General features: G+C 38.0%; 4 protein-coding genes and 1 pseudogene across 5 annotated transcripts; 3 read left to right on the top strand and 2 right to left on the bottom strand.

Annotated features, from left to right (window-relative positions):
* Window positions 1-349: 349 nt before the first annotated feature.
* On the bottom strand, window positions 350-1355 carry LOC106938256 (gastrula zinc finger protein XlCGF8.2DB-like). Its single transcript, XM_015020178.1, has one exon. The coding sequence runs from the start codon at window positions 1341-1343 to the stop codon at window positions 360-362; it is 984 nt and encodes a 327-aa protein (XP_014875664.1). The 5' UTR covers window positions 1344-1355; the 3' UTR covers window positions 350-359.
* Window positions 1356-5789: 4434 nt separating this feature from the next.
* On the bottom strand, window positions 5790-8621 carry LOC106938255 (gastrula zinc finger protein XlCGF8.2DB-like). 2 transcript variants are annotated; one of them, XM_015020177.1, is made up of 3 exons: window positions 8290-8621; window positions 6733-7195; window positions 5790-5975 (listed from the first exon to the last, which is right to left on the bottom strand). In XM_015020177.1, exons 2-3 carry the CDS (start codon window positions 7178-7180, stop codon window positions 5869-5871), a joined length of 555 nt encoding a protein of 184 aa, XP_014875663.1. In that variant the 5' UTR covers window positions 7181-7195; window positions 8290-8621; the 3' UTR covers window positions 5790-5868. The 2 variants fall into 2 exon arrangements, with proteins under 2 accessions (XP_014875663.1, XP_014875661.1); XM_015020175.1 differs by having other exon boundaries at window positions 5790-7195.
* A 2430-nt stretch (window positions 8622-11051) lies between these two features.
* On the top strand, window positions 11052-13917 carry LOC106938251 (tripartite motif-containing protein 16-like). The gene is made up of 3 exons (XM_015020167.1): window positions 11052-11120; window positions 11743-11828; window positions 11911-13917. Exon 3 carries the CDS (start codon window positions 11947-11949, stop codon window positions 13627-13629), a length of 1683 nt encoding a protein of 560 aa, XP_014875653.1. The 5' UTR covers window positions 11052-11120; window positions 11743-11828; window positions 11911-11946; the 3' UTR covers window positions 13630-13917.
* A 751-nt stretch (window positions 13918-14668) lies between these two features.
* LOC106938260 (oocyte zinc finger protein XlCOF6.1-like) lies at window positions 14669-19235 on the top strand. The gene is made up of 2 exons (XM_015020183.1): window positions 14669-15042; window positions 16407-19235. The coding sequence occupies exon 2, from the start codon at window positions 16422-16424 to the stop codon at window positions 17631-17633; it is 1212 nt and encodes a 403-aa protein (XP_014875669.1). The 5' UTR covers window positions 14669-15042; window positions 16407-16421; the 3' UTR covers window positions 17634-19235.
* A 2725-nt stretch (window positions 19236-21960) lies between these two features.
* LOC106938247 (zinc finger protein 184 pseudogene) overlaps window positions 21961-26989 on the top strand; it is a 15500-nt pseudogene continuing 10471 nt past the window's right edge.

Here is a 26989-nt window from a genome sequence, read left to right as displayed (position 1 = left end):
TATTTGTTAATTGTGAAAATAAATTGTGAGAAACGCCCCCAGTCAACAATGTCCGGCTCGCCACCAGAGAAGGGAAAAGTTATGTGGCCCTCACAGGAAAAAGTTTGGGGACCCCTGAAGTAAATGGACCCATATTTAAGCGTACCAACAATAGAGGGATGAATTTGAGCATTTTTACTATTTATCTCCACAATTCATTAAAATCCATGAGGACAACAAAATATGTTTCTGCCATGGTTTAAGCATACGGGTGTGAAATGACGTGCATACAGGTAAAAGAAAAAACAGAGTAGATAAATCATAATAGTTATAGTCCCTCTTCAGATCAAATAAATAATGTTCTACAAACTAACATCTTTCTAAGGTTTATTTCTACATATATGTGCAGTCAGCTTACATCTGGCAGTGAATAATTTACCGCACTGTTGACAGGAGAACGGCTTTTCGCCTGTATGAGTCTGGAAGTGCATAGTCAGACTGTACGGTTTGGAGAACTTCTTCCCACAGGTCACACACGAGAATGGTTTCTCTCCTGTGTGGGTCCTCAGGTGACGGGTCAGTTGACTGTTGTCCGTAAAAGACACTTCACAAAAATTACAGGAAAATGGCTTCTCGCCTGTGTGACTTCTCACATGTCTAATTAGAGTGCTCTTGTCACTAAAAAATTTACCACATGCTGTACAGGAAAACGGTTTCTCGCCTGTGTGAGTCCTCCTGTGGCGGACCAAGTTAGTCCTGTTTGTGAAAGTTTTAGCACACAGCTCACACACAAATGGCTTCTGATGCATGTGGACTTTGGAGTGTGTTTTCAGGCTGCCTCTACTTGGGTAGCTCTTTCCGCACAATCCACACGAGAACGGTTTCTCGCCTGTGTGGAGTGTGGAGTGACGAACCAGATCTCGGCTGTTTCTGAAAGATTTATCACAAGATCTACATGGAAATGGTTTCTCTACCAGATGAACTTTGATGTGAGTGCTTAGGCTACCTCCATCGGCGAAGCTTTTTCCACAGGTCTGACACAAAAACGGCCTCTCACCCGTGTGGATTCTCAGGTGACGAACCAAACCACTGCTGTAGCTGAACGACTTACTGCAGACTTCACAGGTATATGGCTTCTCACCGGTGTGGATTCTCATGTGAAAATTCAAGGTAGTTTTCCTGGTGAACCATTTTCCACAAGTCCCACACCGGAACGGTTTTGCACCCGTGTGAATAATTATGTGATCAGCCAAGTACCTCTGCTGAATGAAACGTTTTCCACATATTTCACAAGAAGGCACCTTCTGATGTTCTTTCTCAGTGCTCAGCTCTTCTTCTCCCTCTGATGTTGGAGATAAAGACATTCCTCTCTGGGTTTAGTCTTCAGCTTCAGGGGAGTTTGAAGAGTGGATCTGGTCTGAGTTTGGTTCGCTGAGATCTTTTTTATCATAAATAAGATTCTCTCTAATGGCCTCTTGATTCACTAAAAGTTGATCTTCATCCTGATGACTGCAGAGTTCCTCCTCTTCCTGTTTAACCTGAAAAGTTTCTAGTTCCTCCATTTCTTCTTTAATCTGTTCTGGCTTTGTTTCCTCCTTTACTTCTATCATCTGCAGCAGTTCAGGTTTGCTCTGGAATGTGTCATCATAACCAGCACACACCGTAAAGGTGTCGGCCTCCTGCTTGACGACAGATTTCATGTTATTAAAGTCGTCAAACTCAACATGTTCCTTTTTGATCTGTTGATATTCTGGTTCATCCTTCATCTCTGTAATCTGCAGTAGATCTGGTTTCTCATGTTCCTTTTCCATCTCTAGATCATTTGGTAAGTTGTGGTCATGAGTGGAGTTGCTTACTGGTTGAATGAGTAACTGATCACCAGAAACCACCCAAATGTTAACAGACATGATGCTGTTTGGGACCTGAAGGAAGAACAAAGCAATTTAATATTGACAATTAGGACAAAATGCTTTTACACAAGCAACAGATAAGATGAGGACCTAGAAACATCACTTTGTCAGCAAACAAATTCAATTTTTGCTCAGCCAATTAAAACTTTCTCCTTCATCATCCTCTTCACCTTTGTTGACCCAAATCCTCCAATGTACAGAAAAGCCCCAATAAAATAGTAAAAACTACGTCAGAGCATATGCTCACTGGAAGTTAGCTTAACTTCTGTTGTTCTTTTTAGTTAATAAAATAGTAACAATATTAAATGTTTACTTTTTGGTTGTTCATAAGCTTTCAGTTTTTCATTTTTACTTTGTAGTTTAGTTGAGTGTTACTAGATTTGTAAGTTTGATAGTGTTTTACCTGGAAGTTTGAATTATTTTGTTAAGTTCATATATTTTGGAGAGAAGTTGTCTGTATTTCCGTTATTTTCTCTTTCTGCAGAGGAGGAGCAGCTAGTCCGGCCTCTCACCTTAGTTTATTCTCTTTACTCACTTTACTGTGAATGTTAAGGATTGGGCTGGCAGTTAATTGGTTAATCTACTATTCCTGACGCAAGAAATGCCAATGTTGAAGCCTCGTTTGAGAAAACAATGGGCAAAAGCTTAATTAGAGGTTTTAATTTTTCAATAAATATTCAAAGACATCTGGAAAAATGTTGGGTTCATATTAAGTAAACTTACTGAAAGTTCTTAGCAATCATAATTTAGGATAAATTCAATTGGAAGCCCTGGACTCATCATGTAAAAACTATATAAATATAGTAGTTTTAAATAAAGAAAATCAGAATATGATTTATTCAATATTTTTGCACAGTTGATTAATTTGACCATGGCTTTGTCTTTTGCTCAACTTGTTTATAACAATAAATGCATCATATTTTATGATCCGTGCTGATATCTTGGAGTTATAAAACCCTGTGTCCTTGCGGTAGACTCTAGTGTCAAGAAATGCCCAACTAGTACGATGTATAGTTTTATTTACCATAAGCCTTGCAATCAAGTTAAAACTGCAGCAGTTCATCTTTACTAACCGCTGTTTCCCCTTTCAATATGGCGGCTGTTCTGACGTGTTTTAAGACGTAGCAGTCAAAGCAGCTCCTGCCAAGCATTTACTCACAGTTAGTGAAAAATAGCTCTTTTGCTGGACTGCCATGTTTCAGTATTTAGAAGACGTGATGTTTGCAGCACATCATTCAGTTATGAAGCTGTATTAAAACACTATTCTCTGACCGGAAACTAGCTGCTGCGTCTCTTCTCAGAGTTAGCTTTTCAGTTAGCTCGAAGGCTAACTGAAAAGCCTCCAATCAGGCTGTTGGAGTTCCTAAAACAGAAAAAAATATCGCTGCGAAAGATTGACTGCAAATACTATTAATACTCATAATGAGACAAAAGGAGAAGAACGCTTTACATACAGAGAACGGACCCGCCGATTCCCTTGTTTTATTTATTTTTTAATTTTTTTTTTCCTTCTTCTTCTTCTTCTTCTTCTTCTTCTTCGGCTTTATTTTGTAGTTGACAACCGAATTGTAAGTACAATACCGCCTCTTACTCGACAGGACGTAAACAGATCTTTCGTAAAAATTACAATCTACCTCATAATTTTTTAGACATACTAAACACAATTTTAAACCCCTCACACAACACATTCGAAGTAATTATTTTTTTCTTAAACGGTTTCAATTTCTGTATTCAGGGTTTGAGCTGAAATCATTTCAACAGATTTAGCCCCTCTTTCAAAACAGTTTCTGTCCATGGATACAAGTCATCCACGTATTATGCAGTACCTATAAAAAGTATTTATCCGTTTGAATGTTTTGCCCATTTTATTACTTTACAAATCAACCATGAGGAACAAAATTAGGCTTAATTAATTCAATTAATAAAGAAAAATACCTTTGTCAAAGTGAAAACTGATTTCTAAGTAATGACAATTTTTAAAAATCAGACGTCAAACAAGAGATTGAATACATATTCACCCTCTTCAAGCCAATGTTCAGTAGATACATGGTTGGCTGCAATATTGAAATATTTCTACATAGAAATGTGATCAAAGCTATTCATCACAAATGTTGAATTTGTGACCAGTGCCTGAAATAAACAAATAAACAAAGCTTTGCAATTTATAAATCCATAGAAGTCACAATGTATTAAACACAAACGTAGCTGCCATAAAATGCATCACTGTAGTGCGGCTGTCAATCAAATAAAATATTTTCTGTTCTATAGGAAAACAGCCTCACCTCCACTTTATTCCAGGTGATCTGCAGGGTGATAACAGTCACATTCTTCTCAAGAGTATGGTTTCTAGCCCATGTGAATTCTTAAGTGACAAGTCAGATCACTATTCTAGTCAAAGGACTTTTCATGAGTCACAAGAAAACAGCTTCTGACCTAAATGGGTTCGTAGTGGAGCAAACAGTTTCTGACACTGAAAGATTTATCACACACTTTATGAGAACACAGATTGTCCCGTGTGAGTTTCGACATGAAAAGCCAAGTCATTGCTGGTTCTGCATGATTTCTTACACAAGCCACAGGAAAACGGCTTCTCACCTGGGTGAATCCGGATGTGACGAGCCAAATCACAACTGGCTATGTAAGATTTCCCACACAACTCACAAGGAAATGGCTTCTCACACGGATGTTGGTAGATTCAGCATAATTTGCAGAGGAGCAATAACAGTTCCATTATGTTTCCTGTGTTTAAAAAAGAAAAACATTCTTATGCCATAGGAATAATTTATAAATCTATACTGAAGCAAAGGAAACTAATCAAGGTAAACTTTTCAGTTTCCAGTTAAAAAGTCTTACTTAATCGTCAAACAGGTTTAACTCTGTCCACTAGAGGGGGGTGTAGTGCCAGAAACAAACGAGTTAGAAGTCAGTCTTGGTGGATTTATACACATTTCACACAAACAGCGTCTTCCATAAAGATAATATAAATACTGCTAATGAATAATAAAAGTGCAAATGCATAAAAATACACAATGTTTTTCACACAAATAACACATAATAATCAAAGACCCATGCATCAAAATAATTCTTTGATAAAAGGAACTAATACATAATTCCAAATTCAAATAAAATTCAGTCTTTATAAAAGGCTTCAAGGGAAAAATGTTGCCTTAAATTATGTTTTAATTAAAAAATAATAAAACATGTCTGTTATATACTAAGAAAAAAACTAATGTAATATACAGTTGCAAGAACCATAATATGTCCAATTTTCACAACAAAACCAACCAGAAATCTAATTTCCTCTCACTGCAGCAACATTTGTTGGGATTTTTTTTTTTTAGAAATTATTTGTGATTACAGAAATTTGAGAAAATGTGTTATGGATCAGATATGTCAGTTCCAATAATTTTTTTGATATTTGAAAATTAAGATGACCACCAGATTAAAAAAAGAAATTGGGGTAATTTCTATTCAGTATGCAGAATCATCCAGGCAAGACGTTAACAAGTTAGGCTAAATTTTTAACAACCTGGGCAGGGAAAAGGACCAGAGATACACTAATGAGTTTGTAATGCACCATCAGTAAGGCACTTTGAATAAGCTGTAAGTGGTTTTGTCATAGTTATGAAATAAAATGCTCCTTTTGGTCATTTCTAGAACATCCCTAGCAGCAATTTCTCTCTGGGAGTGAATGACTCCTCACACATTTAAAAGAAATCTATGGAGATAAATTGTGGCCATAAAGTTTGTTCAAAATATTTTTTTGATTTGAAAACATTTTTTGAAACTGAAAAAAAATTAAACTGAAAGAATTTAGAACCTGAAAATTTTTGATTTTTTTTTTTCAATTATGATTATTGTTATTTTTGTTGCCAAAAATGTAATTAATCAATTTAAATAAAGTTGTGATGGACAGGCGACCTGTCCAGAGTGATCCCGCCTCTCACCCGTTGACAGCTGGAGAAAGGCACCAGCACTCTCAGGACCTCACAGGCAATAAGTGTGTTTGATAATGGATGCTTGGATGGTTGTTTGTCCTGTGTTGCCTGTCCAAGATGAACCCCACATCCGGCAGCAAATAGGCACCTGGAGATGGATTTAGGAGCCATTCAACAGCTCAGACAGAATAAACAGAGTTTTTATGTAATCTGCTTATTATTTCTGGAAGAACTTCAAAAAACTTACGCATAAAGCTTCCCACTCGTGTGGGTTCTCATATGCTTAGCCATGCTACTGCTGTCACTAGAAGCTTTACCACAAACGTTACAGTAGTAGGGCTTCTCACCTGTATGGGTTCTCATGTGCTTAGCCAGATTGCTACAGTCGCTAAAAGCTTTACCACAGGTTTTGCAGTGATACGGCTTCTCACCTGTGTGAGTTCTCATGTGGTTGGTCAAAGGACTCCGGTTACTGAAGGATTTACCACAAACTTTACAAGAATAAGGCTTCTCACCTGTGTGGCTTCTTATGTGGTCATTTAAGTATGTTTTGTCACTGTAGGCTTTCCCACAAACATCACAGGAGTAAGGTTTTTCTCCAGAATGAGTTCTCATGTGAACAGTCAAGTTACTTTGCTGGGTGAAGCCTTTCCCACAGACCAAACATGAGAAAGGCTTCTCCCCCGTGTGAGTTCTCATGTGGCTAGCCAAATGGCCGCTGGCTCTGAAAGACTTCCCACATAATTGACAGGTATGGGGCTTTTCGCCAGTGTGGGTTCTCATGTGTACAATCAAGTTAGTTTTCTGTGTGAAACCTTTCCCACAGGTTAGACATGAAAAGGGTTTTTCACCCGAGTGGGTTCTTATGTGATCAGTCAGATAGTTAGATTTAGTAAAGCATTTACCACAAACTTCACAAGAAAAGTTTCTGTCTTGTACGATGTCGCTGTTTGGTTCTGGTTCACAAGAAGGTGTCACCATAAAGGTGTCCGTCTCTCGCTTCACTCCTCGCTGGTCGTCTTCCTGGAAGGCACTGCCTTCAACTGGTTCCTTATCAGTTTGTTCTGGTTCTGGTTCATCCTTTCTCCCCAACATCTGCTGGAGTTCTGGCTCACCGTGAAACGTTTCCTCACAAGTGGAAGTCAGAATACATGTGCAAGTTTCCTTCTTCACATCAACCCGCTCTTCATCCTGAATGATGCAAATTTCGATCTCTTCTTCTTTAATTAATCGATCTTCTGGTTCCTCCAGTTTCTCCTCCACCGCATTGCCTTCGTTACAGTCAAGAATGGAGTTGCTTGCTTGGTTGATGAGAAAGTGATCGCCAACGACCTCCCACGTGATGACAGACATGATGCCGTGGAAAGCCTGCGTTAAAAAGAGAGAATTGGGGCTTATTAATGGGGTTAAAATGCATTTATGTGAGGAAAGAAAATGTGGTTATTCCACATAATTTCATTGAATATTCCATTTGTGTACCATCATGCATGCTGCCCCTAGTGGAAGCTCAAGTCATTTCATCATAAATCAAGGCTGTTGATTTTAACAGATAATTTTGAACATTTGGACATTTTTCATACATCATTTCTACACCAGGAAAGGTCACCAAGCAAAGCCTGAATGGATCTGAACAGAACACTGGATTGGGTTGTACCACCAAACCTAAAAGGACATTTTAGGTTGCAAGCAAGCTGTTGTTTCTTTGTCTTGAGGAAACTAATATTACAAGAATAAAGATAAATATCAAGTCAGACATATAAATAGTCATTCTTTTTTAAGTGTGTTCTTATCTACAAGTCTTTTACTGCCATTTTTGGTGTAACCACTCCAATTATTTGGTCCAGGAGTTGGCTAAATGGGCAGAATAATACATATTCTATGGACAACTGAATGGAAGGTCGGACTAAAGGATAAACATAAGTTATATATGGACAGAAATTTTCCAAAGCCATCTCTCACCCTCCATCTTTTTATTTAAATGTATTCAGACCTTAACATTCAGAAGTAAAATCTCAGAACTTTCCAGGTTGTGATGTGGAGAGCTGTTCACAACATTAATAAATACAAAATATAAATTTACTACACATAGGTAATGCTGACGGATTTTTTTTAAATTTATTTATTTATTTTGCATGAACAGTGCATATTAAATACTTTGTTGATATGCCATCATTTCCAGAAGGTTATTTTCACATGTATTCCTAGAGAGACGGTCAAAGAACCTTAAAAGAATGAGAATAAACACTTATGTTTGAAAAATGTATGTATTTTATGTTAAATTCAAACACCGAACTGTACTGGATCCTTTTCAAACCGCAGCTTCCTCATTCACTTTTACCCTTTACAGGCCGCTCTTTCCTCTCCCAATATGGCGGAGACGCTGACGTGTCACAGCAGCTCGCAGCATAAGAAGCTGTTAGCTAGGATTTAATGCAACAAATCGCCAAATATCGCTCTCTTACCGACTCTTGACGTGTTTGTTCGTCCGAGAAAGACTGTAAACCGACCAGACTCCAGTAAATGTCCAATATGTTCAATATAAAGTCTCCTTTTGTCCCAATTATTCTTTAAGGAAACAGTTAGCTTCTCTGTTAGCTCGGGGGCTAACAAGTCTTCGTCGGGCTACTGTTGCTGGTAAACCAGGGAAAAATCGGTGTTAAAGACAAACTAAGAAATACTATCAAAGCTTATAAATGGTACATTAAATACAGAAAGTTGGAATTAAATAGAAGAAAGCGAAATATTGACGCAACTTAGTCTTTTTCGTTCTCCTCTTGTACTTATTCTGGTGTTTATTGTAAAAACAACACAATCGTGCGCCACCTAATGGTAGGTGGCGTGGATTAGGACTTTCAGAACGATGTGGTATTCAGAATCTATAAAGATGGGCTGAGAATCTACCTTAAAATGAGTACTAGTTAGATATAGCACTCACTAGCTCATTTGCAGCGAAATGTCTGTTTCTGCCATATTGTGAAGAGAAACAGCCTTCAGTAAAAAAGCACAAGCAAATAGGAGCTGCAGCTTTACAAATTTTAAAGTAGGATTCTGTTTGGATAGTCAGGAGTTTATTATCTGGTGTAAAATCCATCCATCCATTTTCTGTACACGCTTGTCCCTTAGTGGGGTCGGGACACCCTGGACAGGTCGCCAGTCTGTCGCAGGGCAACACAGAGACAAACAACCATGCACACACACACTCACACACCTAGGGACAATTTAGAGAGACCTGACAGTGATGTTTTGGACTGTGGGAGGAAGCTGGAGAGAGGAAGTTGGAGAGAACCCACCATGCACAGGGAGAACATGCAAACTCCATGCAGAAAGTCTCCTCCCTCCGTCCGAATGAAAACCATGGAATCGTATGACCAGACTCAAGGACATGCTCTGAGATAATGCCATCTCTTTCAGAAACTGTTTTGGATGGGAGAGCAGGCTGTACAAAATTCATGGTCAAACCGCAGACACTTTTCTTTGTTACCCTGATGTCACTGCCTTGGCTGGCCATGACTTGAATGTTGCTACTTGTGCTATCTTTTCTTGCTATGTCGGTTCTTGCCCTTGTCTGTCTGTCTGGTTTATTGCTTTTAGAAATTGTGCAGTACACAAAAAGAATATGTCAACATATTATTCTAGTCATCCAGACAGATTCACTGATGGGACTGAGGTTTTGAGTAGAGAGTCTGACTGGGTGTTGTTACTTTGAGGTGCAGTGGAGAGGGAAACAAGTTCATATAATATAACCGTTGCTTACAAGAGTATTAACAGAGCTGAAGGTGTGAATGAATGTGGATTTGGCCATAATGAAAATCTGAGTGCGCTGAGTTGTTTCCAAAGTGGTTTTAGTTTTGGTCAGAACATACGAATCTCCATCTCAGGTCCGGTTTCCTCCAGAGTCTGACTGTACCGGGATCACAGAGCAGGTCTTCTGTCCTGCAGCGTCTCTAAAACCACGACTCTCCTCTACAGAGTCCAGACATCAAAACACAACATAACAAAAACAAACGTAAAATAAAAACTTACAGTTTAAAAACAAAAACATACAATTTAAAACTGGATCCCGCTGGAGTTGAAAGCCAAGTGAAATAGATGGTTTTAAGACGAGCTTTAAAAGTGGACAGTGAAGGGGCCTCTCCGACCTGCAAAGGCAAGTTGTTCCATAATTTGGGGCCCATGACAGAGAAAGCCCTGTCCCCTCTGAGCTTCCTGCTGGACCTCGGTTCCTCCAAGCGCAGCTGATCTGCGGACCTGAGAGACCGATAAGGTATGTGGGGTGAAGAAGCGGGGCAAGATTATGTAGTGATTTAAAAACAAACATAAGAATTTTAAAATGAATCCTAAAATATACAGGCAGCCAGTGAAGTGAGGCCAGGACAGGGTCAGGGGTCAGGGGTCACCTGCTCCCTGTCGAGTTCCTGTCAAAAGCATTTATGTGTAGTTCCTTAAACCACTGCTGCTACTTCTCCACATGAAAATCTAATAATTTAGTTTTAATATTTGTACTGCTCTCTCTGATTGGCTTTCTTCAATAAAACAACTTAAGTCCAGTGAAATTTGGAAAGTTTTCTTTTCATTATATTGTGGTGCAATAGGAGTCTAATTTTGGTTTGGGCAATTACTGATAAAAATATTAACTTAGATCAAAATGGTTGATTTTACACCTGAAATATAAAAAAAATAGTCAAATAGTTCAACCTCAGTTATGTTTATAATTACCTGCCTGTTAGGGCCTGGGTGTAAAACGAACAGGTAAAAGCTCAAGTCCATCCAGCGCTGGCGTGATCTGATGCGACGTGTGTGAAATAAATACAGACAACTTTTCTCCTACATACCAGAGTTTAGTAAAAAAGAATTCAAACTTACAATTAATCATTTTAACTGTAAGGTTGATAGTAACATTCAACTTAGCTACTGAGAAAAAGCTACAAATGTAATGAAACTAAAATTGTTAAAAGTATAAAAACAACAGAAGTATAGATAAAAATAGAACTAAAATAAAACTATGCAATAATGTCACAAGTGAAGACACTTTCCTGTTCAAATGTTAATAGTGCAAATAACCGTTTTTTTTATTACATCAAATTTGAATGTTTTATTTTTCCAATTATCTTGATGTTTATGTAGTGAAGTCCTTAACTTCTGGTTGGAACTGTTTACTTTTGAATTAGCATTTTCTATCTGGTTTGTTTTCCCCCAAATACAGCGGTTAGTACTGCGGTTACTACGGCACTTTTCATGGAGCAACAACAAACATTGTTTAAAACTGGCAGCCCGGCGTCCGAAGAGTCAAAAGGTGTGTTGATTGTAAAAAGTATTTACTTTTAATGTGTGTTTAATGTGTTCAGGAGTTTATTTGGCATAGATTAAAGTAGCAGGTAAAATCATTGTAAAATGATTGGTATGATTGGTATTGCAGTGGTGATTTGTGGATTTCAGTGCTACAGTGAAAGGAATGTGCTTTTAAAATCCACCAGTAAAGATTTATCATTGTTAGGTGGCGTGAGATATAAATGAAATGTTTTCTGGGTATTCTGTGGTTGAAGCAGATTTTTACTCCTAAACTCAACAATGTTGGTGAAGTTCTGCTAGGATGGAGTTAAAAATGTCCAGAACCTCCACGTCTGGCTGCAGCACTTCTGCCTGCTGTCAGTCATGGAAATGTGTCACAGCTTTTCATAAAGATGCATTTTCAGCAACAGCAAATAAACTGATGTGAACATGATGTACATGTGTGTTGTGTTGCCATTATAGTGAAGTTAGGAAACAATAACAGACGTTCCTGAGATCCAAACAAACCCAGTTTCTTCAGTAACTATTTTATTTCATGATCTGGTACAGTGGATAGCTTAATAGTTTAGATGTAACAGAAATATGCTGTGAAGAAGTTTAAAATGTAACCGTTATCATTTTTACAGCCGCTCTCTTCCTGGAATCAAAGCCTGACGTTCCTCCCTCTCCTTCCTGATCTAAAATAGCTCTGTGGAGCTAACATCTGCTGAAGGTAAAACCTGAATGGCTGCAGCTTCTCTGCACTGACCTGTGATTGGTGGATCGGAGCTCAAACCAGTTTCTGTTCTCTGGAGATGAAACTCACACAGTCACTGTGACTGAGAGGTGAAATGGCGCAGCAGGCAGTTCATGTGGACCGAGAAACTTTCTCCTGTCCGATCTGTCTGGATCTACTGAAGGATCCGGTGACGATTCCCTGTGGACACAGCTACTGCATGAGCTGCATTAAAAGCTTCTGGGATGAGAATGAGGAGAAGAAAATCTACCACTGCCCTCAGTGCAGACAGACCTTCACACCAAGGCCTCTCCTGCAGAAGAACACCATGCTAGCAGCTTTAGTGGAGCAGCTGAAGAAGACTGGACTCCAAGCTGCTCCTGCTGATCACTGCTATGCTGGACCTGAAGACGTGGCCTGTGATTTCTGCACTGGGAGGAAACTGAAAGCCTTCAGGTCCTGTCTGGTCTGTTTGGTTTCCTACTGTAGGAATCACCTCCAACCTCACCTTGATGTCGCTGGACTGAAGAAACACAAGCTGGTGGAGCCGTCCAAGAACCTCCAGAAGAAAATCTGCTCTCAGCATGATGAAGTGATGAAGATGTTCTGCCGCACTGATCAGAAGTGTATCTGTCTCATCTGTTTAATGGATGAACATAAAGACCATGACACAGTGTCAACTGCAGCAGAAAGGACTGAGAGGCAGAGAGAGCTGGAGGAGAGGCGGCGAAGCATCCATCAGGGAATCCAGGACAGAGAGAAAGATGTGAAGCTGCTTCAGCAGGAGGTGGAGGCCATCAATCACTCTGCTGATGAAGCAGTGGAGGACAGTGAGAAGATCTTCACTGAGCTGATCCGTCTCCTCCAGAAAAGAAGCTCTGAGGTGAAGCACCACATCAGATCCCAGCAGGAAGATGAAGTGAGTCGAGTCAAAGATGTTCAGGAGAAGCTGGAGCAGGAGATCACTGAGCTGAAGAGGAAAGACGCTGAGCTGGAGCAGCTCTCACACACAGAGGATCACAACCAGTTTCTCCTCAACTACCCCTCACTGCCACCCAGGGAGCCTAAAGGCTCATCCAGCATCAACATCCGTCCTCTGAGCTGTGACTCAGCTGCTGCCACATCCTTAAAGAGTCTCGGAGGTAAACTACAGGATGTCCTGAGAGACACGTGGACAAACATCTCACTGATGGTCACTGAGGTGGATAATCTATTCTCAGAACCAGAACCAAAGAGCAGAGCTGGATTATTAAAATATTCATGTGAAATCACTCTGGATCCAAACACAGCACACAGAAATCTGTTATTATCAGAGAGGAACAGGAAGGCACAACGAATGTGCCAACATCAGTCTTATTCTCAACACCCAGACAGATTCACCGGATGTTACCAGGTCCTGAGCAGAGAGCGTCTGACTGGACGTTGTTACTGGGAGGTGGAGTGGAGCGGGCAGCAAGTTTATGTAGGAGTCGCATACAAGAATATCAACAAAGCAGGATGGGGAAATGAATGTGTATTTGGACATAATGCCAATTCTTGGGTATTGAGTTGTTCCCAAAGTGGTTTTAGTTATGGCCACAACAACTTCTGGACCTCCGTCTCAGGTCCAGTTTCCTCCAGAGTGGGAGTGTTCCTGGATCACGGAGCAGGTCTTCTGTCCTTCTACAGCGTCTCTAAGACCATGACTCTCCTCCACAGAGTCCAGACCAGATTCACTCAGCTGCTTCATGCTGGGGTTTATGTTTGTGGTTCTGTAGAGTTCTGTAAACCCAACTCCTCTCCTCCTTCTGATTGTTGATCAGGGTTTGTTGTTCTGATGGCTCTGCTGTTCTGTTCTTTATTCGTCTGGTTTAATTGTAGTTCTCTGTGATCCAGGAGCCATAATGGAATCACAGCTGATTTCTGTCATTCTTATTTACCAAAATGTTTCTGTCACTCTTATATTTAATATTTCCAATGATAAATTTGTTGTTTATTTTCCTCTGTTCTGCTGAACAAATGTTGTTCTTGTTTAGATCAGCTGAGACTGAAGTGAAATGAACTTGCTCTTATATTTTTATTGTGATTCAAAGAGAACTGAAACTAACATTAAAAATAAAATTGCATGTTTTATCCAAACGTCCATCACAGTGTTTTTTTTAAGTGAAATTTGCGCTAATCCATTAACACTGGCAGTTTTAAAGAGCTCTTCCCTGTCACTCTAAGCCATTAAGATTCCTGTTTACCCTGTTTTGATGTCTGTCGTTTCTGTTGTGTACCGTATTACTGCATTACTAGCAGGACGTGAAAAAGAGAGTTTTGAAAAACAGAAAATAGCGGAAAACTGGACTCCAGGCTCACCGCAAAGCCTCCAAAAAGAGAATGAACAGATATGGCCTAACACTGAAGCATGCAAGGGAAACGTCTTTGAAGTCATTAGCAAAAACATTAACAATCATCATTATTATTACTTCATTATCTCAGCTGACGCTCTCCTCCAGAACCACAGCCAATCAGAACGCCAGACCAGAAGTAGCTTCTATCGAGAGAAAAATAGCAGATAAAACAAAAAGCTAACAGTAGAAATAGCAAATAAAGCAAATTGGAGAGTAGGAAAAGAAGAAAGTGAGGAAAATAAAAGTTTTGTGATCAGGAAGAGACAGTTGAACACGTTATGGTACGCTGTAAGAAATATGATACCTTAAAAAGATTGAAATGAGAAATGTATATTAGGAGATTACAATATCAAGTTCTTCAGTGTTCTTTTAATTAGATGTCAGAATCCACTGTCCACACTCCTTACCAGCTGGTGGCACCAGCGCTACACTTTTAGGTTGTTTGCTAAACGCCAATAATTACAAGAAGAAGAGGAAGCAATGCGCGATGAATGGGGCTATCGTTCCAACCCCAAAAGCAAAAAGAAAGAAGATGAGGAAATAAAGTTTGAGTTCTTCGCTTTTTATTAAAACAGTCATATCTCCTTCTTAGCTTTGTTGATATTTGAAACACGCCTTTAGACATAGTTTCTTCTTGTTTTAGGAGCAACAGCTGCCTGATGGAGACTAGTTAGCCTCAAAGCTAGCGGTCAAGCTAACACTATGAACAAGAAGCAAACAGTTTAGTTTTAGAGAAAAGGGGGCAAAACCGACTGTTCACGGATATTACTGGCGGCTAACTGGACTCTGCACTGCTAGCATTTGCTTCTCCGAGGAACACGGACGACATTATTACGGTAAGAGAGCAATATTTGACGTGCTGGGACAGTAAACGTTAGCTAGCTTCTGGACGGAGACGTTTCATTTCCGCCATATTGGGAGTGGAAACAGCGGCCAGTAAAAACAAAGAAACTCAAAAATGCATAACAAACTAAGGAAAGGGATATACAGAGGAATACGGACGGCACCGACTTAAACAAACAAGTGATGTTTAGTTAAACAATAAACAAACAAAAATACGGATATAAAATAGTTTTGAGAGCCTCGTTTTTGATGGAGTCTGATATTGATTGTATATATAGCTCCACAGCTTTAAGAAAGTGAAGAAAGTATTATAAACAAATTGAAAAAGTGTTTAGCCCAGTTAATTTTGAATATGCTTTTTAGGACGCAGAAATCCAGTCAGTTAAGGCCCTTTGATTTCTCGTTATTCGATTTTTCTGAATAAAATTAGGAAACATAAAGTCAATGTCTTCACTGGTTTTATTATCTAAGTGTAGCTTATAATAAAAAGAGGAGTAACCTGCAGATTTCTGGAACAGTAAGAAACTTTCACAACTCTTAATACTTTTACATTAACAAAATGTGGACAAAGAAATCAGCTATTGAAAGCTAATGATTATTTCAGTATTCCAGTAATCCAATGAAACAAAATTACAGGTTCTGCAATTTTAAATATTAAAATTGCATAAAAATATAAACAACCCAATCTTTTTTTAAATAGGAAAACAAACACTACCTAAAATTCAGTAACGCAGCATTCCTGTAGTGAACACTGGATCATTTGAAGCAAAGGAAGCATCTGCAGCTAAATAAATACCTCTAACAACAACATGTGAAAAGCTCAGGCCTTCCTGCTGGACTGAGCGTCCAGAACAGTGAAGGGGTGATCTGGTGATATTGTTTGCAATTAATACTTGGATAGAAAAAGTTGTTCAATAGGAGATTTTTAAACTCTTATTATTATTATTATTTTTTTTTTAATTTTATTTTTTATTTTTATTTTTTTAACAAAATGTGATGCAGGTGAAACTACCACCTGAGGAATTCTGGGTAGAACGGATTTAGACTTCTTAAATTCAAAATGTTTTTTTTTTTTATATAGTTTTAGTTTTATTACAGCTCTGACTGTGTTTCTCAGCAAATGGTTTTCTTTTGAGTCTATACTTTGTTAGTAGTTATTTGATTACTAAATTAGCTGATGATTATTTAGTTAATCACAATTAATCTGCTTTAATAGTTTCAGCCCTAAATGATAGAGCAGAGATTTCATCAAGTTGTTGAATCTGCAGCAGTTAATCTTGAGCAAGCAACTCCAAATATTCCAGATTTAGTTAAAATCTTCTAGTTAAAGTTCTGCTTCTGTTCTTCTCTCCATCAGGTCTTCTGCTCCACCATGTCCACTTTTTCTTGGGAGGTTGTTGCTGATCGGTTTCTTGTTCACCAAGAGATAAACTCCAGTCCAAACGCTCTAGAGATGAAAGTGGAACAGGAGGAACCGGAACCTCGACCAGTCAAAGAAGAACAGGTTGAACTTCGTGTCTCTCCAGAGGAAGAACTGCTTGTAGTGAAGCTGGAGACTGACTCCTTCACAGTGACCCCTGCTGGTGACGACATGATAAAGGAGGAACTTGAGCCTGTAATGGTTAAAGAGGATGAAAAGCAGCTTGTAGTGAAGCAGGAGACAGAGAGCGTCATGGTGACTCCTGCCAGTAAACCAGAACTGAACCAAAACCTACTCCTCTCTGAAAGCATTAATGAAAATGAGAACCAACTTCAACAAGGAAGCAATCAGAAAGACGTACATAAAGTGAAAAAGTTGAAGTCACAGAAGAAAAAGTTGTTTTCCTGTGAAATATGCGGTGAAAGTTTCACTCAGCTTCGATACCTGACTGTTCACCTGAGGACTCACAAAAATGGGAAACCTTTCCAGTGTGCCATCTGCGGAAAAGGTTTCACCAAGCAGAGCAACTTGACCGCCCACAGGACAATTCATACAGGGGAGAAACCCTTTCCCTGTGAACTGTGCGATAAATCTTTCAGGACCAACGGTCAGTGGGTCAGCCACACCAGGACTCACATAGGGGAGAAGACCTTTCCATGTCCAACTTGTGGAAAATGTTTTACCCATAAAAACACACTCAACAGGCACGTGCAGATTCACTCAAGTGGGAAATCTTTGTCATGCCTGACATGTGGAAAATGTTTTGCCAGAAAGACTACCTTGAATGTTCACGAGAGGAGTCACACGGGCGAGAAGCCATATATCTGTAAAGTCTGTGGCAGTTCTTTCAATTATAGCTGGCATTTGTCTAATCATGAAATGATTCACACAGGCGAGAAGCCGTTCTCATGCGCGACCTGTGGAAAGAATTTCAGGGAGAAAGGAAGTTTAAAAACACACATCAGAGTTCATACGGGTGAAAGACCTTTTGTCTGTCGCGTTTGTGGAAAAGGTTTCGCTCAGAAATATAATCTAACGGTTCACATGAGGACTCACACAGGAGAGAAGCCATATTCATGCAAAGCATGTGGTAAATGTTTCAGTGACAACAGTCATTTCAGGCAACACATAAGATCTCGAAAAGATGAAAAGCATCTTGCATGATAGGAAATCGTTCCATCAAGCAATAATTTCTAGAAACCCAGCAGAGGGTTCACAGGTTGAAATGTTTACCAATCATGCTAAATTTTTAGTGATTATATTCAGATTCTGATAATATTCAGATTAGTCATATTACCAGAATGAGGTTGTATTTCAGGAGAATAAAGTAGGAAAGTCCTATGATCGTACGATGGAACACAGCAGTAATTTTATTAGAATTCCTTCCTGAAAAGTAACTAAAATGAGGAATGTCTTGTGAAGTTATACTTTGGTATCAGTTTTATAAAAATGAAATACTTGATTTTTAATTATCGTCAGTAGATTGAAGCAATTATGCAAATGGCTGAGTGTATTTCAGAGGAAGGACCACATTGACTTGCCTAGTTGGTCGTGTCAGATCTTGATAATTTTGCTGCCATTAAAACAAAATTTTCTTGTAATATCCGATATCCTCTGTTTTTACAGATATGGCGACCTTATTGTAATTTCAAAAAAGAAAATCGGACCCTTTAAGGTTTACTGAACTTCATTCTTAACGTTATCGCTAGTCATCTCAGAGTAAGGGGATTGTGTCTGGGCAGCGATAAATTAGTTTAGGATTCAGATATCGATTTATTTTATTGGCTTGATGGGTTTTCAAATTGCTAAATCCTTTTTTTCCTTCTGAATATTCAACCATTTCATTGCTTGATTATATTTTCTAATGGGTGTTTTAAAAGCAGAGTACTAAGTTTATTGTGCAGAGCTGGTTAAATGGATAGATTAGGGATGCAACTAACAATTATTTTAATAGGACCTAATCTATTGATTATTTTTTTCTACAGTCCTTTTTTTTTAGAATCTCCATCAATTTCTGTGTTTTACTCTACAACTCTCACTGTTCTAGTTTACACATCATGACATCACTTCTCTTTGCAAAGAAAATAAAATATGAATTTAAACTTTAACTGACTTTATTTTAAACAACAAATATATATTTACATCTGGTAGATAGCAGTGAGCTGAATTATTATCACAACTTGAAGACTGTGGATAATAACTTACCACTGGTCTTTGCTCCAAAACATATAATGATTAAATGAGTAAATAAAACTAAACTTTTTTCCCAAGCCATCTTCAAAACACTAGTTTCCCCCAGTTAGTTATTCTTACATCGGTCCAGCGCATGCAGCCGTCCCAATGCTGCGTGTGTAAAAATACACATTTACCCCTCTCTTCTGCTACTTCTACTTTGTTTAAATTGACTTATTAGCAAAAACAAGCAAATGAGTTGCTAATCTTTTGTTTAAACTTAACTCACCTGCAGAAACACCTGCAGGTGCTTTCATGCATGGCTGGCTGTTGTAAAGTCTGCATTTGACCCGTTTCCCTGATTGATTCCTTATTAGCTTTTGGGCTGATATTCTAAATCCCATCCTGAACTGTGAGTTTGCTGCATTGTTATGTTTCTATAATTTCACTATTATAAATGAGTTTCTCAGTTTGTTGGGTTTTTTTTCTTTTGTGTAGTCGTCAGGCTGCATGTTGATAACTTTGAGTTTGGCTCAGTATTTTGACTGTAAGTTTAAACTATTGTGTTAATAAATTACTTTGCTTTGGAGAAAAGTTGTTTGTGCTTGTATGTGTCATGCGATGCATCAGATGCAAGATGTCTGCATAACAAAGAGAAACCGCTTCCTGGAGAACCACAGCTAGACAAATGAACAGAACGGCAGTAATGCTTTTCCCAATAAAATGATGCCCTTGTGTATGAAATAATCTAGAAATTATGAATTTCAACAAAATATATACCTGTTCAGTTTGGATTTTGAAGTACTGGGGTTTTCTGTTTACTTTTTAAAGCAAAAATCATTGTGACATGGCACCCAGATGGTTCTGTAGCTGTGCAGAAGCTCATTGGTCCTTTTGCAGAACTGCTCCTGCTATGAGAGGCTAAAAATGTTTAAAACACACACATTTCTTCTTGCGTGGTCCAAAAGCTTCCTCTCTTAGAGACTTTCTTCATTGTGCATTCTGTTTACTGTGCTCAAGCACATGAAGTAACTAGATCATCAGGGTAGAACAGATGTTTTCTGTCTTCAACTTTCAGAACAAGCAACTCTATAAATAAACTTAAAAGAGCAACAAGTAACTTATATACTTTAATTTGCATAAAAATATGCAAAATTATCCAATTAAGGTTGAAGTAAAGGAACATCATTGATCATTCTTAGTCTATATGTATTCAAGTCAGAAAATTAATAGAAAAATACCTCGAAGTTAAGTAATTCTGAAAACATTAGACCCAATCAAGCAGACTAACAAGCCATTTTTAGTGGTTTTAGTGATAAAACGCGATGAAATTAAAACATTTCAATGGCGCCTTAATCTAAACCTCATTTCTACCTAAATGTTAAAGCAACTAAATTATTTTTAGTTCTTTTATCCTTAGTATCATGTTGCTTAGAAAGTGCTGAATATGACTGTGGTGATCACTTTATTTCACTATAAGTAAATTTTTTTATAAATGTAGGCTATTTATAAATATATAATGGTACCATTAAAGTACACCTTTAATGGTGCATTAAAGGTGTACTTTAATGCACCAGCGGTGATGACACTGTGCAGCAGGGCAGAGCATGTTGGGAAACATCCTCACAGAGAAATCGCGATAATGTCTCTGTAACCTGGGTCGCTACGAACAATTTAGAGGGCGAAAAGCTCCGTGCTCTTCATTTAAAGACTACTTAAAACGGTATTCCATCCCAGGCTTCGATAGTAGTTACAGCTTGCCGTTAACGCCGATTCATTTCCGTTTTGTCAACAGTAACAGCCTGAGGGAAACCAGTTAGCCTCTGAGCTAACTGAAAAGCTAACTCCCCGAGGGACAGAAGCAACCAGTTTCATTGAAGCCAAAAGCACGAATGTCTTAAAAACAGACAATGCTGGACATTTATTGGATCCTGGGATGTTTAATGAGCTTCTCATTTAAGTGGAAAACGAGTTTTATCGGTAAGAGGACCTTGTCTTTTAACCAATAGCAATAAGTGCTAGCTTGCCTATCTGCTACACTGGCGGAGCTGCAGCAACATGTCAGCGTGGCCGCCATGTTGGCAGAGGCAACTTCAGCCAAAGAAGTATTTAAGTGACCGGAGCTGCGGTTTTATTGGGACTAAAGGGAGTTTGCATTTTTAGTTAACTGTTATAAACCCCAAGCAAAATGTATTACGTTGCTCTATATAGTTAAACACCAAGAAAAATAAATGTTAATTTCTTAATCCCTGAAGTTACATCTATTTGAACAAAAATAATTAGAACAAAATAATTTTATATTTGTCACTTAAGGAATAAAACAGATTTTTTAATCCCAGTGTACTGGGTGAATATTGATTGAATTTTCTTTTGTTGTTGATGTTGCTATTGTTGAAACAATACTTTACTTTTTCATCATTACAGTGTTTTAAATACATCTGAAATTTTTGCTATACAGGTCCACGAGGTCCTAGTCCACTTTTTGCAACATGAAATTATTACAAATTAAGTTCTTCTATGCTTTAAATCAGCATCATATCCCCCACTCCTCTTCTCCTGTTAGACCAAGTCCTGTAATTTATCAAAGAGTTAACTCCCCAAACGGACAAATATGCTGATTAAACGAAGAAAATGAACATCGTGCTTCATGGAATGGTTATGAAATGTTTCATTGCAAAATTAAGAGAATTGTTTTTGAAATTGAGAGAATAAAGTCATAATACTAGAATGAACTAATAGTACTAGGAGAAAAAAGTAGTAATTTAATAAGTTCTACATGGTTTAGATCTGGATCACTGACTGAAGCTTTTGTTTGTTCTTTAAAATTATTTTTACTTGTAATTTTACCACATTTTATGCTAATATTCCAAATTTATTCTGCTAATATTATGACTATTTTCACATTGTTTCAACTTTATTCTTGTAATTAAAAAACTAAATTCTTGAGTCTACTTCCCTAATTTGGGAAGTAGCGACATTAAAAACTAAGTACTCTTTTGTCAATTTAACAGCTTTGACATAATCTGGTTTGAACTACATCTAAAAAGTTTTATCAATGAAGCAAACATGAAAAGAATATACATCAGGCTTTATTATTTTAATTTTTCAAAAGATTTAAAATTATTTTAAATAATATTTATGCTCTTTGCCATTTGCTGTGTAAATATTAACTCATATTTTTCATATATAATTTGTAGTTTTGATTTCTGATTAATTTTAAAAGCAATTTTTAAACATTTTGATAAAATCTTAAAAGGAAAACATTTTTGCTTTTTAGCAATCTTAACATTAAACATTTTCTGTTTTTCCTGCAGGTTGATCACTTTCCCATTTCCGACAGGACCTCCAGTCTTGGTCTCAACGAACTAAATGTCAAGCAATGAAGGAGGAGCAGTCGGAACCAGAATCCCAGCCGATGGCGACGATGAGCAGGGATCCAGAGTCTCAGTCAGTCAAAAAAGAAGCGGGAGAGTTTCGCCTCTGTCAGGATGAAGAGAAGCTTTTAGTTAAGCAGGAGATAGAAATGGTTTTGGTGACTTCTGCCCATGAGGACGTCGTTAACAATGTACCGCAACTGGAGCAGATGATGGAGACTGGTGAGCAGGTTAAAGAGGAACCAGAACCGGTGCTGATTAAGGAGGAACAGGAGGACCAAGATGAAAAGTGGCTTGTAGTGAAGCAAGAGATTAAAGAAGAGAGTCAACCAGAGCCAAACAAAGTTCAACTTTTCTCTGCAAATTCTCCTGATGGTGAGAACCATCAGCAAGGAAGCAACCTGAAAGCCTTGGGAGATAAAGAGTTGAAGCCGAGAAAGAAACGGTGTAAAAAGAACCTGCCTTCCTGTGAAACATGCGGCCAAACGTTCACTCAACTTCGATACCTGACAGCTCACCTGAGGACTCACAAAGACGGGAAGCCTTTCCAGTGTGCGACCTGTGGCAAAGGTTTCAACAAGCAGAATAATTTGACCGTCCACATGAGAATTCACACGGGAGAGAAACCCTACCCTTGTGAACTGTGTGATAAATCCTTCAGAACCACCAGCCAGTGGGCCAGCCACACAAAAATCCACATCGCTGGAAATCCTTTCCGATGTGAGACCTGTGGGAAAACCTTCACCAAGCAAAACAACCTTACCAAACATGAAAGGGTTCATACGGGCGAGAAGCCCTATCCTTGTGAACTGTGTGATAAATCCTTCAGAACCACCAGCCAGTGGGCCAGCCACACAAGAACCCATACAGGCGAGAAGCCCTGTTCCTGCTCAACTTGTGGAAAAGGTTTCTCCAGACGCTACGACTTGAACGTCCACATGAGAACCCACACAGGTGAGAAGCCTTTCTCGTGTCATATTTGCGGGGAACGTTTCATCAGGAAGATCACCTTCAACTTTCACGTGAGAGCTCACACGAATGGGAAGCCCTTTGCCTGCGAAGTCTGCGACTCGTCATTCAACTACAGCTACGATCTGGCTCGTCACATGAGGATTCACACGGGCGAGAAGCCATTCCCGTGCCTGACCTGTGGGAAAACCTTCAGGGAGCGAGGAAGTCTGAACGGACACATCCGAATTCACACAGGCGAGAAGCCGCATGTCTGCATAGACTGTGGGAAAAGTTTCGCTCGAAAGCACAACTTGACTATTCACATGAGAACCCACACAGGCGAGAAGCCATATTCCTGCGATATATGTGGAAGGTCTTTCACTGACAACACTATACTGCTCAATCATGTCAGAACCCACTCAGGTGAAAAGTCTTTCTCATGTCCTTATTGTGGTAAAAGTTTCACCAAGAAATACACTTTGACTGTCCACATGAGGACTCACACAGGCGAGAAGCCGTTTTCCTGCGAGTCGTGTGGGGAGGCCTTTATTTCCAGAGGCAAACTGACTAAACATGTGTGTTAAATGAGCCTTCAGTGGGTTTTACTCACATTAGTAATGGATATCAAGCTTTGTTTACTCAAAAAAGGGTCAAATCTGACTGAACCTGTCTGGTTTGGAGTAACAGCACCACCTATGGGACAAATAATTTTATTGTTATTTATTGTTTAGGAGTTGATTAGTCAAAGAAAGAAAACAGATTATGGAGGAACATCCGATTTTCTCCAGACTATTTTTGTCTTAAGTTTTCTAAAAAGCAAAAATCTTATTAATGCTTAATAAATGTATTTACATTGGTTTAAAATTAATAATAATTATATTTGATTTACCCATTAGTACTTTCATTTTTGAACGACTGAGTGCATTTGTACAATGCAACAAAATAAATTCTCTTTTACTTCAGTCAACTTCAAATCCAGGTTAAAATGACAATAAATTTTGCTCATTTTTATGAACGAAATAAAAGTACCAAAGTTCACAGGCTACATTTTAGAGTTTGTGGTTGTTATGAGAGGCTGCCCATAACTTTGGCAGAAGCTACAGGTTTATAGCTAAAGGTACAGTAATAGTCAATAAAGTAGAATATACGCCCCAACGAGGCTCATTTGGCAGAATGAAAGAACATGAAAATAACCTTCAAGCAGATATTAAACATACTTTTCATAAAGCCCACATTTATGTTTTTAAATGCTTTTTTTATTGTTCTGATCTAATTTAAATGTTAAGTTTTCATTAACTGAAGTTAAGCTTCAGTAAGTGAAAAATCCTAACAGGAATAAAGGCTTTCAAGCATTTGTCTGAACATTTAATCTTTGTGTTTGACGTGGTGTTCCTGAAATTAATGTATTTTTCTTTAATATTCTGATTTATTAAATCGGACTGTATTTTTTTATTCAACTGCTCAGAATGTAATAAATATAATCTATATTTGGTAAACTTTAAATGTCAGTTCCTTCGGAGTCAATGCTGTTCTTAAATGTTCATTTTCTCCCACTGTTTGGTAAAATTACTCCAAATGAAACCGTAAAACCATTTCTTTAAAAACTTTATAAGCCTTTAACTTCTGATGAGTCATCAGTTTGGAAAATATGTTTCATTAAATGTATTATTTCAAAGATGGACCTGTTTTTAATCATTAATCACCCTTTATCTTTTTTTCAGTTATTTTATTACAAAACAGCATAAGTGTGACTAACATTAAGTACAATCTGTTAATTCTTTCAATCTTTTAAATAATACAAATTCCCTCTCTGTAAATGTGTGATTGACTTGTTTCTGTTGCATCTGTAATCAGTTATGAGATTAACTGAAATATTTTATACACTAATATTAAATAATGTACTATACCAACCCCTACAACATCCTTGCAATTGTTTTGGACTCTATAATCTTCTGACTCTCTTAACTCATTTTTGACTGCTACTTTTGTTTTCCTTCGTTTTTTGTCTTTTTTTATTAAACAAGCACTCCTCCCTTATTTAACAAAATAATTTGGAAATTGTATTTATTTATTTAGGTTTACTTTGCATGAAACAATTACAAAACAACATTTATATAAAGGGGGAAATAATTGTAATCTTTATGTTTTACTTTTCCACCACTTTATAAACTTCCTCTGACAGATCATCGGTTAAGGTGAGCGTTATCCTGTAATAATGTTCTGCTCTGCTGATAATTGGTTTGTTATAGTGAATGTGAAGAAAAAAAAATACCAAATTAAAGTTGAGAAAGATGAGTTGTTTTTATTATACAAAAATTTTTAAAATTTACCTCCTATTTTCGCTTCTTTTCTGTGGTACATATAAATGAGCCAATTTTTAATGATGATTGAAACTTTTATAAAATAGAGCCGTTGATGCTTATATAAGAGATCTTATAACCAGGTTGATGGCATTGCAGTGGATATATTTATTGTATAGTATTTTGTTATTGTCAATCCTGTACTGACCAGAGGATGGCGGTAATGCTTCATCTCAGTCGATTTACCAACCACCGTAAGAAGCAGAAACGTTAAATAAAAGGTTGGTGAGATTCTGATCATCATTAGAAAATGCTAAACATTATCACCTCATCTTTGAAGTGCGGATATCATTTCTAGTATTCCTTTAATACAGATTTCTCTGTTTTATCAGCAAAAGTATCGTGAGAGCGGCTATAGTTAGCTTCCGAGCTAAGTGAGAAGCTAATTGTTCGAGGAGAAGAAGTACTTCCCTGGCACAGGTGGCACAGACACTAAGAAAACTGGCACATTTTCAGACACTGGATCGTTTCGAGGATTTTCCGAGGGACAGGACGAGTTTTGCCGGTAAGAAAGCCATTATTGGCGAGCGATGACGAGCTAGCTGCGGTCTGTCTGCGCTGTGGCAGTACGTCAGGCCGTTCGCCATATTGGGGAGGGGAAAATGGCGAACAAACCATAACTGAGCCGATAAACTGAAGATGTATCCCGATTAAAAGCGTTACAAACGTTTTTATTTGACAAACATGTAAAAATTTGATAAATTTAAACATTATTTATACATCAATTCTGTCTTTTGCTAAATCTTACATCATTTAACTTTGATTCAATATTTTGACCATAAAATTCAACAAATTATGTTGACAACACATACCAGCCCCTATGGCTTTATAATATATGCAAGGATGGGCAGTAATTAGTTGCAGTTTCTTTAGTAAGTTTTTCATAATATTGTACTTAAATCAGTTGTTTCGCACTCCATATGTTTACTCCAGTAATATTATTCTAATGTATTGCTATCTGTTGACTCTTTTAACATCAGAAACAGAAGAAAAATAGTTTTTTTAACAATGAAAAGAAAAACTTTCAACTTTTTTTGTAATCAAGTGAATTTATTGAAAAACAGAAGAGCAGACTTTGACTTTTTTCATCTAAATCTAAAGAATTGAGAAAAAAGTTTTTGTTTCATCTTCAGATTACAATAAATAAAACTGAAGCAAGTTCATTTCACTTCAAACTTAACTGATCACAGTGCAGAGAGGCTGCAGCCAGTGTTGTGGTCAAGACCACCTAACCCGAGACCAAGACCAGAGCGTTTCGAGACCGAGACAAGACCAAGACTTTTAGGGTCCGAGACCAAGTCGAGACCAAGACCGAGGGAAGTTGAGACCAGCGCCCCATGCTACAGGACACGATAAATATGATCAAAATTGCTTCTCAAATTGATCTCAAAGATCCATATTCCCATAAAAACACCTATATATTGAATATTTAATAAATGTTACCAATATTAAAAGCAGAACAAACTTTGTTCTGCTTTGTTTCCATCTTTGTGCTACAATCCGCAGTGGTCTCATGCCATCCCTAAAAAGATAACGCCCTGAGTGTTTGCCCATATTGCTCATGTCAGAAACCATCACTGTCTGCACCATTAAACATAGCAATTGAGGCGATGCCCTGACGGTAAATAATGCTCAACTATGAACACTGACCAAGGAACAATAA

The sequence above is a fragment of the Poecilia latipinna genome, unplaced genomic scaffold (assembly GCF_001443285.1).
Source record: "Poecilia latipinna isolate Pla-1442-1.1 unplaced genomic scaffold, P_latipinna-1.0 Scaffold2543, whole genome shotgun sequence".
Classification (NCBI taxonomy): Eukaryota; Metazoa; Chordata; class Actinopteri; order Cyprinodontiformes; family Poeciliidae; genus Poecilia; species Poecilia latipinna.
Note: the sequence above shows the minus strand (reverse complement) of the source record. Positions and strands in the feature narration are given on the sequence as shown.